At 28.9% G+C, this 15,286-nt stretch overlaps 1 protein-coding gene across 1 annotated transcript in view; it reads left to right on the top strand.

Annotated features, from left to right (window-relative positions):
- chm (lysine acetyltransferase chameau) overlaps window positions 1-15,286 on the top strand; it is an 84,174-nt gene that overhangs the window by 33,841 nt on the left and 35,047 nt on the right. The window contains exon 8 of the mRNA XM_015511612.2: window positions 5,807-5,900. Within this exon, the coding sequence (XP_015367098.2) occupies window positions 5,807-5,900 (94 nt within the window). The remainder of the gene's footprint in view (window positions 1-5,806; window positions 5,901-15,286) is intronic.

Genomic DNA, 15,286 nt, shown 5'->3' with positions numbered 1-15,286 from the left:
AGTGTAGTTGATAGGATCTCGCATACCTTACTTGTATTGTAAGTATTCGCACATTTCAAAATCCCTTTAAGCCTGACTCATTATCGTCCCCTTTTTTTGTATTATATTTTGTACTACGTCATTATAATATAACCATACAAATTATTTCCATGGACTATTGTTATGTATTCATACCATTGACTACCATGAGGTATTTCGTAATCTCTCGTATACGAGGTTGGTAAATTGAGTCCCAAATGACCCTAACTCGGTAAATTGGATCCCGGGGAAAAATAGGTAGTTGGTAAGTTGAGTCCCAGAAAAATCAGGTAGTACTGGTAGTAGGTAATTTGAGTCCCATGGAAAAACGATTTATATGCATTTAAAATTTAAAAATATCCATCACTATAAAATTTTTATTTCTGATTTGTAGACATTCATTAACTGCATGTACCTATATGATTTTGAATATAGCAACATGTATTTTTATTGCATTTTTATTAATTATATAATTATTTTTATGCAATAAAAATGCATGTTGCTATTTTCAAAATCATATAAATGCAGTCTATGAATGTCCACAAATCACAAATAAAAATTTTATAGTGCACATTTTTAAATTTTATATGCATATAAATCGTTTTTCCCTGGGACTCAAATTACCTACTGCTTTATTTTTTCCGGGACTCAACTTACCTACTACCTATTTTCCCCCGGGACTCAATTTACCGCTTTCAAAATGTACCAAACTTATCTCGGACTCAATTTACCTAACCCCCTCTTATAATAGTATTAGTTATTAGTTATTCTTATTCCATTTTTATCCAAATTGTTCGAACAATAAAGATCTTTATTTGTATTCGTCTGTTGATCGAATTATTCAACTAGGTGACGTTAATCAAAGAGTATTAGTATAATATATATATAGTTTATAAGTTATAATTATATTATAAATTTATAACTGTTCAAAAAAATTAATAAATGATATTTATTGCATATAAAATAATAAATCTACATATTATATAATAATGTTCGGTGAATATTGAATTTCATGAACATATTTAAAATATATAATATAACGTACTTCATAATTCTTGCAAATAATATTTAATTATATTTTTGTTATCATTATTATTAAATAGTTTCTTGTGAATATGCATACTCACAGGATATTTTTGTATTTTAAATACTATTGATATTTTGTGTAATGATGTGTTAAAATTGATTCATTCTGTATACCTATATACTATACATATAATATTCTAGTGTGGTTTTAAAATGTTGAAAAATATGTTTAAAATGTACTTATCGTAACCCCGGAGACTCGATTTCAGTAAAATAGCTGGTACTAAAGCCCTTTATTTTTTTTTTACCCGGTCTTATGATCATTGATAAACAACTTTTGCCCACACAATCACACCAATTGATAATCATTTTGTAGTTTGTTCTATATATACCTATAATATTAATTTTATTAAGTAACTTAAAATAAGGAGTAATTAACCAAAAATTTAAATGTCATAAACTATGAAGTTGCTCATTTAGAAACTAGAGTGGGGGGAGGGGACAAGAGTACACTCAATAATGACAATGATATACTTACAAACACTAAAAGTATCATTTTTTTGGAATAGTTAAACAAATTTTTTTTTCGAGAAATTTAAAAAGGACATATGGTAATAACCAACAATTTAAACAAAATATTGTGAAACCATGTTAATGTAACTCAACTTATTGTGATCAATATTATCTATTCAAAATAAAATATATCAGTGAAATAAATAATCATAGTAACATTTTCGTTTAAATGTATTTTGATTATTCAATTGTGTGTGAAAGAATATTATGGTTTTTAATCTAATTAGAAATTTTTGATATTCTCGTCTTAAAAGTCTAAATTAATGATACTACGCGTATAGTAAAGTTAATTTATAATTAACACATTTAAAACTCAATAGTCTATTGAATAACGATACTAAGTTTATTTTATGGTTGGCAAATGATTTTTTATAAGTATACTGTTTATAGATAGATACAACTAATGTACGTTTATTATATATTGTGTATTTTCGATGTATTCCTATTGGGTTTTATATTTATGCAATATTAATACTAAAATAATATCATTATATAATATTATTACTAATATTATATTATATGGCATTAGTCTACACACGACAATTGACAATAATATATTTGAGATCACTAGAAATTAGTTTGATTAAACGTTTAGTTATAACAGTTGATACAAGGTAATAAAATGTTTGATTTGTATATAAATTTATTGTTAATTATTATCATTTCATATGGAATAATATTTAAGCGAACATTTTAGTCGAAATCAAAATTAAATGAAGTGAATAAAGCTTCTAAAATTAACATCTATTGGCATTCGTTTGCATAAATAAATAACTATTGATTTGTATTTGTTTATGAGTCTACATTAATACAGTATTATAATATATAAAAACATCACGTGTTTATACATCTGCACGGCTATTATAATAAACGAATTAATCAAAAATATAAAAGGTCATTGTACATATTTTTGTAAAAATAAATGCAGTATGTTTGCTTACTTTTGATGCTTAAAAGTTAAAACAACCACTTTAAACCACCTTAATTAATAAATTAATTTTGGAAACGATTGTAAATGATTGGCATTTCTTGAATAGTATACACAATTTGCATAAAATTTGATTCAATTTAGTATTCCGAGAATATATTATAAATGCGTCAAACAAATAACAATAATTAATATTTAATATTTAAATTTAAATTCCACGTATTTTCAAACTGAGTACCTACCTCCTTTAATCGCATCTTATTATATTATATTTATATTTATTGATTAATAATTAATTAGATAATCAACTTTAATAAAAAATCCCTTAAATAGATACGACTAAATTTTGAAACTCGTAGATATATAGTATATACTTACAAGTATAATTTACTCATGATCAATGATCATAATAAAACTTAAAAAAATTGTATTGAACTTTCTAGTGTTATTTAATGAGTGAGTTTCATGCTGTAGATAATCTAGTAAGTACGTTGACCCGTCTGTGAAATGCTGGATGGTGACTAATGGTGTAATAATGCTAGCTAGTTATAGTTTTATGCATTTTATTGGTCTTGAAATATTAATTAATAATTTCTGCTTCGACAACAAAGGCCATTGGCTTTACATTTAATATCATATAAAAAAAAAAATACTTATTAATATATAAATATAATTATAGTTGTTAGTGTTGAAGTGTTGAAATCTTATATTAATTGTAGAATTTGTGTTGCTTTGGTAAATAATAGGCCGAAGATATTGGTTTAGTCAGTTTCCGATGATTCACTTTTAGCTTCCATTTCGGTTTTCTTGAAAATGTTGTTTGTTATTCATTTGATATTTCTTTTAACACATACAGATTTTAGATTGGATCTTATGTATTTGTACCGTATGTGTTATGACTTCTAGAGGGGACGAAAAAGCCTTGAATATTTCCGATAAGGTGTTTAAATTTCTCAAACGTTAGTGGTTATCTTATTTTGGCTTTACATAAAATCAAATTTACTGAAATCACTAAAAAAAACGATCATAGGATAGTTTTAATAGTTTTAAAGTAAGAAATAATTATTTTTTCTGTGTAAATAATAATTTTAAATGTGTCTATTTTAAGTAAACAAATATTATAATATTAAATAGATACTTTTGTGAACAATTTCAATGGATAATTTATATTATTGAAATCGATGCAAAATATAAAGGGTATTTCAACAATGTTTTATATTTCATTACTATTTTAAGCTTTGTATTAGCGTCTCGGGAAAAGCTATCTCCTAAGAGTTTTCTTTATTGGTTATTTACTGTAAATTTATGCAGCTTTTATAGCCGCTTAATGGATCCTGGATAGTATAGGTATAAGTATAAAGTAGGTATAAATATTAAGTAAGTTTACTATTAGCTTTCTGTCAAAAATACGTCATCTGCGTAGTTTAAGTGTACCAATTTGTGGTTGGGAGATACTTGGTAACCTTTGGTAAAACCAAACTAAATTAAAACTTTTTATAATATCACAAATAAATTGTACAATTATTCATCGTATTTTATTTTTTATAGACCAATAAATACATTTGTTTGTAATCACTTAATATATTTCCGCTTAAATATTCCATAATTATAAAAGTACTATAAATGAGTATGGAGTTTATAATGGCATATTTACAATGTTTGCGATTTGTAATGTTTCACAACGATTTACAAATTATATTTTGTTATCATATATCCGAAATCGCTTGTGCTCATTGATCTTTAAAATTACAATCTTTCCTATTTCCTTTGTTCGGTTCTTAGAAAATTTCAAAATAAAAATAGAATTCGTGTCATTGTAACCTTAAAAAATTGAATATATTTTTTTAGAAATCGCGTGCAGATTATTATTTATTTTAAGACATAACACATAAATCGGCGTATGTCAACTATGTCTTACATGCATTTAAATATTGTTTACATTAAATGTTTGGGTGCTGTAGATCATTGATTATATTTTGCAAGTAGCAGCCATCCGACCCGGTCGTTTGAGGATTAAATCCGATTTTGGTGTATATAATACCATTATATTACCATTTATACATACCCATTATATTATGTAGCATTGTAGCTAAAGTGCAAAATATGTCAATTGTTTGAAATTATAGTACACTGTCTAATATCAGTCGTAAATAATGTAGCATTATAGTAAATATTAATAATTCTATACACTTCTCTATCATTTTTATCACACACTCAATGCGTGCATTTATTTATTTATTATTTATTTTATCTATTAATGCTTCATCAGCTAGGTATATTACTTAGTAGCAGTACATTTAGATTAGAAACAGATTGTAAGTAAAACAATATAACATTGTTAAAACATTAGAATTTTCGACTTGAGTTTATATGTATTATGAAAAAATAATTATATGTGCTCTTCCAAGGATTCTACATTAAGTGTATATTAGAGTGAGCATGAGTTAAGAAAGAGTTTTCGTACATCGGTGTAATTTGGATATTTAGTGACAATGTGATTGGTTGTAAGGTTCTCCTTGTATGTTGGGTCATATGTTCTATTCGGTCACTGATAATTATTACTTCTTCTTTTATTTTTAAAATAAAGAGAAATTTCCATTTTTTTTATGAAGGGTTTGATATTTCTAAATTTATTTGTAAATAGTAAGTACTTGTCTTTATTTAAATTTTTCTGCCATGCTTCCTTTATTTTGTGATTGATAAAATTGAATGTCTCTGAGAATATGGTTATGTTTATTTTTATGAAATGTTGAAATGAGATGGCTTCGTTTTCTGTGCTAAGTTAGTTTTTTCGTTTCTGGGTATCCGTACATGTGTATATTAGAAGTTATTAGTTCTTGGGTATGTTGTATTAATTCATTGTTGAATAGGAATTTGTAATTGATTTAATGGCCTTCAAAGAGTCATTTATGGGTATGGAGTGAGTTCAAAAATTAGGCGATTTTTAAAGATTATATATTTATTATTATTACCACACGTGCGGATTGCTTTTAATAAGTATAGTGATGTTAATCGCAGCACTGAGTTTTTTTTTAGAATCAAAATGCATTATTGTTATTATTATTATTATGATTAATACTAAGATCTTTGTTATTTTACGTTACAATTAATTTCGAGTTGTCGATAAATATATTGATAACCTTTACCCCATCCCCAAATTTGCTTCAACGCTCTTACCAATGTATTTAAACATTTAGTATAATGTTATCGAACAGCGTAGATAATAGCATTTAAATTGTGAAACTTTTTTTTTCTTTACAGGAAAAGAATTCGTTTTTGAATTTCAACGTGAGCTGTATATTAACGTTACCCCCGTATCAAAGGCAAGGATACGGCAGACTTCTCATCGATTTCAGTAAGTGGAATATTTATTTTATTTTTTTTTTCTGACAAAATATTTTCGTCATTTGTATTCACTACGCAAGAATAAGTCCCGTGTTTTTTCCGTATTTTACGCGCTACCTATATGTATAAATAAATACACACACACACACACACCGTCATCAACAGGGGTGTAATACTGTCTATTTCTTCACTGCCAACGATTTGAACATAACCAATATCTTATTACGCGTATATGTGCTTCGAATTGATGTCACGTCCTGCAACAGATATAAACGAATAGATAAATAGTACAATAGTACGAATTCGAATACTACTAGTTTTGAATTGAATTTATTCCGTGAAATATGAAACGTACGCCTACCGACCGGAGATGATGTAAGAGTAAGTTGTTTCGAATTTTTGTGGTTTTATAAACATTTCGTGCATTTATTATTTCGAACATTGGCATGTAACCTATATTGGATTGATCGTGTATCATCATGTCGTATATTATAATGTAAATCCAGATATTTTCGATTTCTTTCGTTATACGCACACATGTACACACACAAACATAATATATGCAGCGAATTGACGTAGCATTATTTACGTACATTTTACTGAGTATTCGTCGATTTTATTATGACATCGGTTTTTATTTTCAAAAATTGTTTTATGATAATGATTTTTTTAAATTTAAATTTAAACTAAACGATTCATTAACGGATTTACTATTTAGATTGAAATCCTTTACAATTTTTATTTTTTTATATAAAATATAGATATAATGAAAAATCAAAAAAAAAAATACATATGTATAATAAATTACATATCTAGTTTATAATATATAAAACGATAGTGATTTTAAAAGTTATGTTTAATATTTTTATTTATAGGTATAAAACATTTTTTTTAAATACAACGTTTCTTATTCAATTGGTCAGAAAGTAAATCAATAATGGTATATAAATTATCTAGGAAGTGGTTAGACTTACGATTGTCTTTTGAACTAGCGTTTCATTAATCTTTTTAAAGTATAACATATATAATATATATGCATACTTATACATATTACCTATATTATTCATAGAATATAATAATTCTTGAAGGAAATGGGTAAATTACTTTCATATTGCTTATAGTAATTACTAATTATATAATAACAAACATAAATTTTCGACTGTTCGTGCTCATATATTTTTTGTATAATCTATCTTAAGTGTTTTATTTTAGTCTTAGCACATAACATGTGTCAAAATATTTTTAGTTTTATTAAAGGAAATTCTTGTGTTTATATTATGTAAAATATGTAGAATAGGACTCTATTTAACATCCTGTGCGGTAGTCCTTAACGATTTCACCCTTCATACTACTATTGCCAACATGCGCATTATGTAATACGTTTTCTATTCGACCCAAATATAATTCTTAATGTAAGAGAACCCAAAACAACAAGGCAATGTATAAGTACGACCGAGGTTTAATTCATACGGTCAATAGAATTGTTTTATTAAATATTATCTTTGGGACTAAGCCCACAGTTTTGGAATGGTAATATATGTACTGGAAGGGATGCAAATCCTATAGTAACCGAAATCGGATAAGTTATACGCATTAGAATAATTTGAGTGTATTTTAATGTTCCTACTACGTACGTACCTTCTCCATTATATGTCAAGATTTCATATTATTATTACAATACTACTTTAAGAGTATATCGTTTTGAGTTTTGACTCAGAATCAATGAAATATGATTAATATTTGATTATATCATCAAAACATGACATTTGATATTCGTTTTTTTTCTGTTTAATGGTGTTTGTAACACGTTCTGATATTTTCTATCTATAATCTATAATAAACATATTATAGAAGTTTTAAAACGTGTTTTATGTCATACTTTAGGATTTTAGCAGATACTAACAAAATAATTTATACATTTACTTTCTAATATTGTAATAGTATTCTAATAAACGATTATTTCAAATTATATATTATATTGGAAATATATATGCTATATATTTTTACGAGAAACCAATTTGAGATAATCTTTATTATAGATTCTATATGAAATGATGCTATAAGTGATGCAAATAATATTAATATTTTAAGCTTCATTGCTGTTTCCTGCAGAGTTCTAGATTTTTGTTGATTTATATATATGTCGTAGGCATATAGTCAAATCAGGCATTTTATTAAATGCTTAGGCATATAGTCAAAGAATTTAATGTTTATGCAATTTCACTATCCGCCTAGACATTTAGTTAAATTCCTAGTAATTTAATTAAATGACTATAATAGGCATTTGACTAAATAACTATTTCATGCCAGGCAAATAATAAAAAACATTTTTTATTCTTTTAAAAATTTAAATATATTTTCTATCAGTTATTTATTTAAACGTAATAGACGTAGACGTACTAAACTAAATTATTGTACAATTAAATCGCATGTTCTGTATCTTTTTCCATAACGCCATAATTTTGTCGTTATAATCGATAAGATTATAATTTGTCCCACGGTACTCAATATAGATAAGGTTCTCATACAACCTAGTACCTACGTTAATTTTCCAAGGTAAAAACCAATGGAACTTTTATTTTTATTTAATAAGAATATATATATATATATAGTAGGTACTCACTACTCGTACTATAGACTATACTGACTATATATTCCTCTATATATAGGCTTTACAATGTACTCGTACTATCATTTATGTTTATCACATCTAATTATTTATTACCTGAATATATTTATGATTTCATTTTTAAAACAATACTAAATAGTAATTAACACAAAATTAAACATATTATTTCATATACCTACGTGGTTTTCATTTTAATAAATAATATACAGCTTTTTTATATATATAAATAAATAGCAATAAATAACTGATAGAAAATATATTTAAATTTTTTAAAACACAAAATGTTTTTTTATTATTTGCCTGGCATGAAATAGGCATTGAGTCAAATGACTAGACATTTCACTAAATGTTTAGGCGGATAGTGAAATTGCATAAACATTAAATTCTTTGACTATATCTATATGCCTAGGCATTTAATAAAATGCCTGATTTGACTATATGCCTACGACATATAAGTATATAAGTATGTATTTTAATTAACATCATATATTATATCTATTTTAATCTTATAATAATGATTGAAGAGTTACTAATTGTTACTGTTATCGTTTTTGAAAATATTCGCATTAGTTAATTTGTAAATGATGGCTATATAATTTGGAACAGAATAGTTTGAACTATTAGGCGCTAAGTTAGAAATTGTTTACATTTTGTAATCATGGTATAAGATGTGATTACTTACTTACAGAGAGAATTTTGTGGTTAGTTTAATCGCTTAGACTAATATATTAAACTGTCTGAAAATATTGTAGTACCGTCTATAACTTTCCAAAAGTTGGACCGTGGTATGCTTTTGCTGGTGTAATAAAATATTTATGCAGAAGTATTATATTATCTATAAATTGCCATTTCTGATAGTAGAACTTGACCAAATGTGGGGAATGAAGGTGAAATAATATTTATTAATTAAATCTTAGTTACTCATTAGCTTTCGATTAATTTTGATGGGAATATCGACCATGTTAAGGATAATGTTGTGTAGTTATTGTATAGATTATTAATCTGCAGTTAGCCATGGTCATCAGTTAACCGTTTTTATAGATTTATATATAATTTAAATGGTTTCAAAATGGCTTAATAGAAGTCTGTGGGTCACAATATTATGACTTTAGGATCGTCAGAAATCTGCGTTTGGAATATTAGTGTTGTATTTGTTACATAATTATAGAGTCCATGCATTCAGAATACGTCATCGTGACACGTATTTATTGAAGTATTATCGAATACCTAGTCGTCTAGTTTAATAGAAATAAAACTGCTGTGATTAACGCCCAAACATAATATATAAAGAAAAGTGGTGTCGGTAGAATTTTGAATTTATATTATATAATTCAGCCTAACATAAGGTAGGTTTCCCGATTGTATAATCATCGTTGTTAACTTTCGTGTTATTATTTATGTGTCTATTTTCCCAGTGAAAAACTTTGATTAAAAAAATGTATCCGTTTGGAGTTTACATCATGTGTAATATGAATTATTTAAAGACAAAAATTGCTTGTTGTTTAATTTTAACTGTTTTTAAATTAAATATATATTTAAAAAATACTCGTAATCCTCAATTCGATCAATAAAATTTGTTTTTGAATCAACGTTAATACGACTATAGATAATACGTATGTATCATAATTCCTGTGTTGTCCTATATATTAAGATAATATGACATCCCACAATTATAACAATTACTAAAATTATTTTAATTTTTAAATATACATATTAATTGTTATATACATGAAATCATACTTATTTAAAAAAAATATTGCTTTAATATAAAACTATACAAATTTTAATGCTTGCTGTTTTGGAATATTTATTCGATTAAATCATGTTTGAATTTAATGAAAATATATTAAGAATAAAAAAGATTCTTATTAAAAATCGTATTATTTTCGATATTCTTTACGCTGGATTTCTATTTAAATATACCATTAAAAATATTATGCTTGAAAAGTTATTATTGTGAACTCTATTATGTATATATTAGGCGCGCACTATAAAACCAAGACTCATTTAATGGAATCCAGTAAGATGTCTGACGAATTAATTCATTTAGAATATGTAAATCAATTAGAAAAAATAAATTGACTCGCAAAAACTCTGATGTAAAAAAAAAAACTAATTAAGTAAATGAAAATGGCGCTAATAAAAAAAATTCCCGGCAGTGGTTTGGCGAGGATATTAAAAAAAAAAAAAAAAAAACATTATTAAATAATAATAATAATAGGAGACAAAATCGTTGGCTTCTTCATAAAAATAAAATGATAATGATAATAATATAGCGGGGCACGTGAGGTTGATATTCCTCGGCGGCGTTGGCGGTCGTGTCCCGGACAATACGTGCGTAGGTGGGTGGGAGCGTACGTATGTCTGCGCGAGACTGATCCTAAGTTCCGCGAAAGGGTTGTCGAAGAGTAGTTGCAATGGTGTGGTGAGGTAGGGGCGGTGGTGTGTGTATAGGCCTCTGCGCGCACATATAGGGGTGGTCGGGAACACCACCCGCCGCCGCTGGGCACGGTATATCGGCGCAGCGGTATTATATTGCCGTCCGTCTGATAGATATATAACGTCACCCGGCCTCACCACGACGACCGAGCGGCCACCCCGGAAATGAACGGCGCGACGCGAACGCGCAATGCAGCAAAGCCACCGCCGTTGCACGCATCACCGTAAATACGGCCTCCGCGGTCGATACGGCTAGACGGATATATCCACACGCCGCCTCCGCGACACCACTCTACACTTCCTTCCGATGCCGCAAACACCGCTCGCTCCTATCTCTCTCCCACACCCTTTCTCGGAATCACCACCACCACCAACACCACGCTCCACCCTTCCAGGCGCCATCATTCGTTCACCAAACACCACTCTGCCCGGCGCCTATCGCCTCCCTCCCCGCTTTTGCGATAAGTTTATATTCGTGCACCACTCGTCGGGTATATATGCGTACATGTATTGGTATACAATATATATCATATTGAATATTGCATCGCCCGTTGCACCGCCGCAGCAGCGTGCAGTGGTGAAGTGGGCAGCCGCCGCGCAGTCCGGCACGAAGCGCGGGGAGGTGGAAAACGGTGAAGTGCAGGGCGTCATCGACTGCAGCGGCGGCGGTTGCAGGGTGCAGGGCATATAGTGCAGCAGCGCAAACGACGGCGGCGAACTCTGTTAGGCGCGCGCGGTCGTCGCTGGTGGTGGTAGTGGATGGATTACGGTGGGGTGGGAATTCAAAATGCACAGATATTCTGCAGTATGCGTGCGCGTGAGTTTGCAACCCCCGCGGCCCGTGCCAGTCTAGCCGGACACTCTTTGCTTCTGCCACTGACGGCCGTGCAGCCCGAAATGCTTTGCCTGTAGACTGTAGTAGGGGTGGAACGTATATGTATATATGAATAATAATAATAATGATAATAAAAAAATATTCATCCGATTTGAACGCGCGCTTGCCCCCCTTCGTTCCTTTCGAACTTTATTCCGACGGCGGCGGCCCGTCTGGTTCCGTCGCCGCCGTCGTGTCTGTCCGCACGACGACCTTTCCTGGCCCACGTTTGTTTAATTAACCCAAACGCCGCTTTGCTCATGAATCCGCTTTCCTCACTGTTTGAAAATTCGCTTTTTGACACAATCCATAGGTCGACGGAGCGGCGGCATTCCACTGCAGCATTGGTCGCCGCAGTGAAATGCAATTACGCTGTCTGTATGCAGTCTAATATATTAAAAATGCACTGGACATAATGTTGAGTCCAAGATTTTAAAGTACCGAAACGTCGAAAAATGCGTATTTTATATTATTCATGTTTTTTCATGATAGTGAATAGTGATTTTTATGTATATTATTACTATTATTACTACTATATGAGATAGTTTCTATTGTAATAATAATTTAAAGCTAAAATATAGAAACCATTATCACCGTCGAACCGTTTAATGCGTCAAATACGACTGGAAAATACTATCTATAAGTCCGTCATTCATTCGTGCTTTACAGCTATAATACTAATAGTATATGTTTCTATTTATAAATTTAATAATTAAATATTTACTCATGATTTGTTTATATGCCTAATCAACATTTGATATGTTCTTCAATTTTAGTGTTAAAGTAAAATCACTAAAAATAAAAATTCCGGCCTATCAAATAATATCGCAAAACCTGTGTTATTTGATAGTAATAATGATAAATAATTGTGGTACAAAAAGGTGTAAATTATATTCGTCGAAAACTACTCTCCCTGCAATAATTATTACCACTAAATGTGTATCTGATACCTGATAGGGTATACTCGCGTGACAGATATACACGTCGAAAAAGTTTTTCTATATAGTGTTTTCAAACCAGCACCCCGACTTCCACTTGTCACTATTATGACTGTCCTTCTTCACAATGGTTTGTGTTATACCTATATATTATGTATCATATTTGTACCCATCGAGTCGAGTCGCTCATTTTCTCATTTGTTCGCAGACCACGTATACACTGGCATAACGATTTTATTTTTCCCGACACCAATATATATATACAATACTATTACTACGACGTGTGTGTAAATATGTTAGTTATATTAAAGTTTATTATTTATTCATAATTTTAAAATTATTACTTAGGTACTTACTTACCTTTTGTCTTTTAAATGCACTGTGTCAACAAATTTCTAGCTATAGTTCCTTTCGACGTATTCTATAACTTTCCGTTAGTAATTTAACGGGTTCGTTAACTTTTTCAAATAGAGTTTGACATAATATATATGTATATATAATTATTATACCACTTGTGTGTTTAATCTTATTCTGATAGGTAATGTAAATATTGTTAGCACATATTTTTATGTGTATCTTGTATAGTGTATACCTATCAAAATATATCTACTCAATATCTTCTTCTAAAATCGAGGATACTATTTATTTTTTAAATAAACATTTTTAAAATGGAAAAATATCGTATTTAAAAAATAACTAGAAGTTTCATTTAATTTATCGAAACCATACAAACAAAAATATTTTTAGTTTTTACTGGAGTTAATAAATAAATAAATTTGTATTACATACTATATATATATACATATATTGGTGTTCTATTCGGTAAATAGACATATGTTTTTGAATGGATTTAATATTCCCGATGAAACATGTTTATAGCGTTGTCTAAAGTGTTCAAACTAAAGACATCGTCGTTCATTTCAATCACATATATAATAATGTATAATCCATTGAAAACAAATCGCAGACTATTGAAAACATTACTCATTCATTTTGTACCTTTAATGCCTGCAGTATTCTTTGTTAGTACAATTTTATGTATGTTTTTCCATTCTTTTGAATAATCTAATTTTATGGTTGTTGGTATCTTTTGCCAGTTCTATTCAATCCGAACTATAATCCATGCTATCTAATATATACCTTGAAAATGTATATACATTTAAGAAGGATACCGTAGGTGTCTTAGCAGTTTGTTCATATCTTCCTCATCGTTTTCCCGCTGAAATGAGCCTATACATATCTTATTAGGAATTCAAATTTTTATACATGCCTTTACTCGGGAGAAGCGCATATGCACTTTCAATAATTATTTTATCCCTTTGTACATAGACACGCCTTGAGTATAATTATTACTTCACAAATTTTACTTTGTATCATTTTCTTTTCTTCTTATTTATATTAACTACATATAATATCTTATATATACATACATAAACTAACCCTCGTTAGTTTACTAGTATAGAGGTATCTATATTATGTTGTATAAAGCCTCTCATCAATTGTGTACACGTGTTTCTCCTTTAAGTCTATTTCTCTTCTATAAACGCATCAAATATTCATCATTTTTGTATACCTATGCATTTTTCAATGTCTCAGGCTGACTTACTTATAATCCTTGACATATTTTTAGTTTGTATGTATTAATTTTGAAAATGAGAGCTCTATTTGTAGATTGTAACCGCGTGGTTAATTAATTTGCTATCAATAAGAATTTTCCATCTCTGTTTGTTATGGATTTTCTTTTCTATATTATACAAATTGTCAACCTGATTCATTACGTTGTTTTTGGTTTGTTTTACAACAATCAAGGGGGCGCTGTTGACTAGGTTCTCATAACCCTATACATATAGACCAATAACGCCAGGTGCGTCTTTATTATTTGAACGATACAAAAAATGTAAATTGTGTGTGCAAAACTTTTAAATTGTTTCTAGAATTCAGTAAAACGACATCGTTAAAGCAATGCGACAAACTAAAGTTTTAAAAGTGATATAGTTGAATGACTAGGAACGTAGGTGCTTTGTTTGAGCAATATTATACGCTTCTTTAATGTATAAGTTATCGTCAGGTATATGTAAACTGTATATACTATATATGTTTCGTATAATAGAAACTATACACCTACGCGTTATTTAAAAAAATAGATTTATTAGCTTTACCTTTTACATCAACTTAAAGTAGTATTGTTAAAATATCATCTATTAATTTTATTGTAAAATGAAGTTATGTGTACAAATCCTATGTTTTATTTTTATGTATAAATTTAAATTTAATACCAATTAAACATACTCCAGGAAATATAACAAAATATTATTTTTGGTCAATAGGATTTTATGTGATAAGTTGACTTTTTACCTCTCCGATTTCAAAGTGATCAGTTAATAGTATAACGTATAACATAAATCTATATTCTATAACGTAGAAATTTCACAAGTATTATGAGTATGATGTGAGAGGGGAAATTTAATTAAATTATGCCAAACAATCTTTCAAATTAATCTACAATAATTTATATT

The sequence above is a fragment of the Diuraphis noxia genome, unplaced genomic scaffold (genome assembly GCF_037042655.1).
Source record: "Diuraphis noxia isolate RWA-SAM2 unplaced genomic scaffold, SU_Dnox_SAM2 contig0002, whole genome shotgun sequence".
NCBI classification, from domain to species: Eukaryota; Metazoa; Arthropoda; class Insecta; order Hemiptera; family Aphididae; genus Diuraphis; species Diuraphis noxia.
The sequence above is the reverse complement of the archived record's forward strand: the minus strand, read 5'-3'. Positions and strand labels throughout refer to the sequence as shown.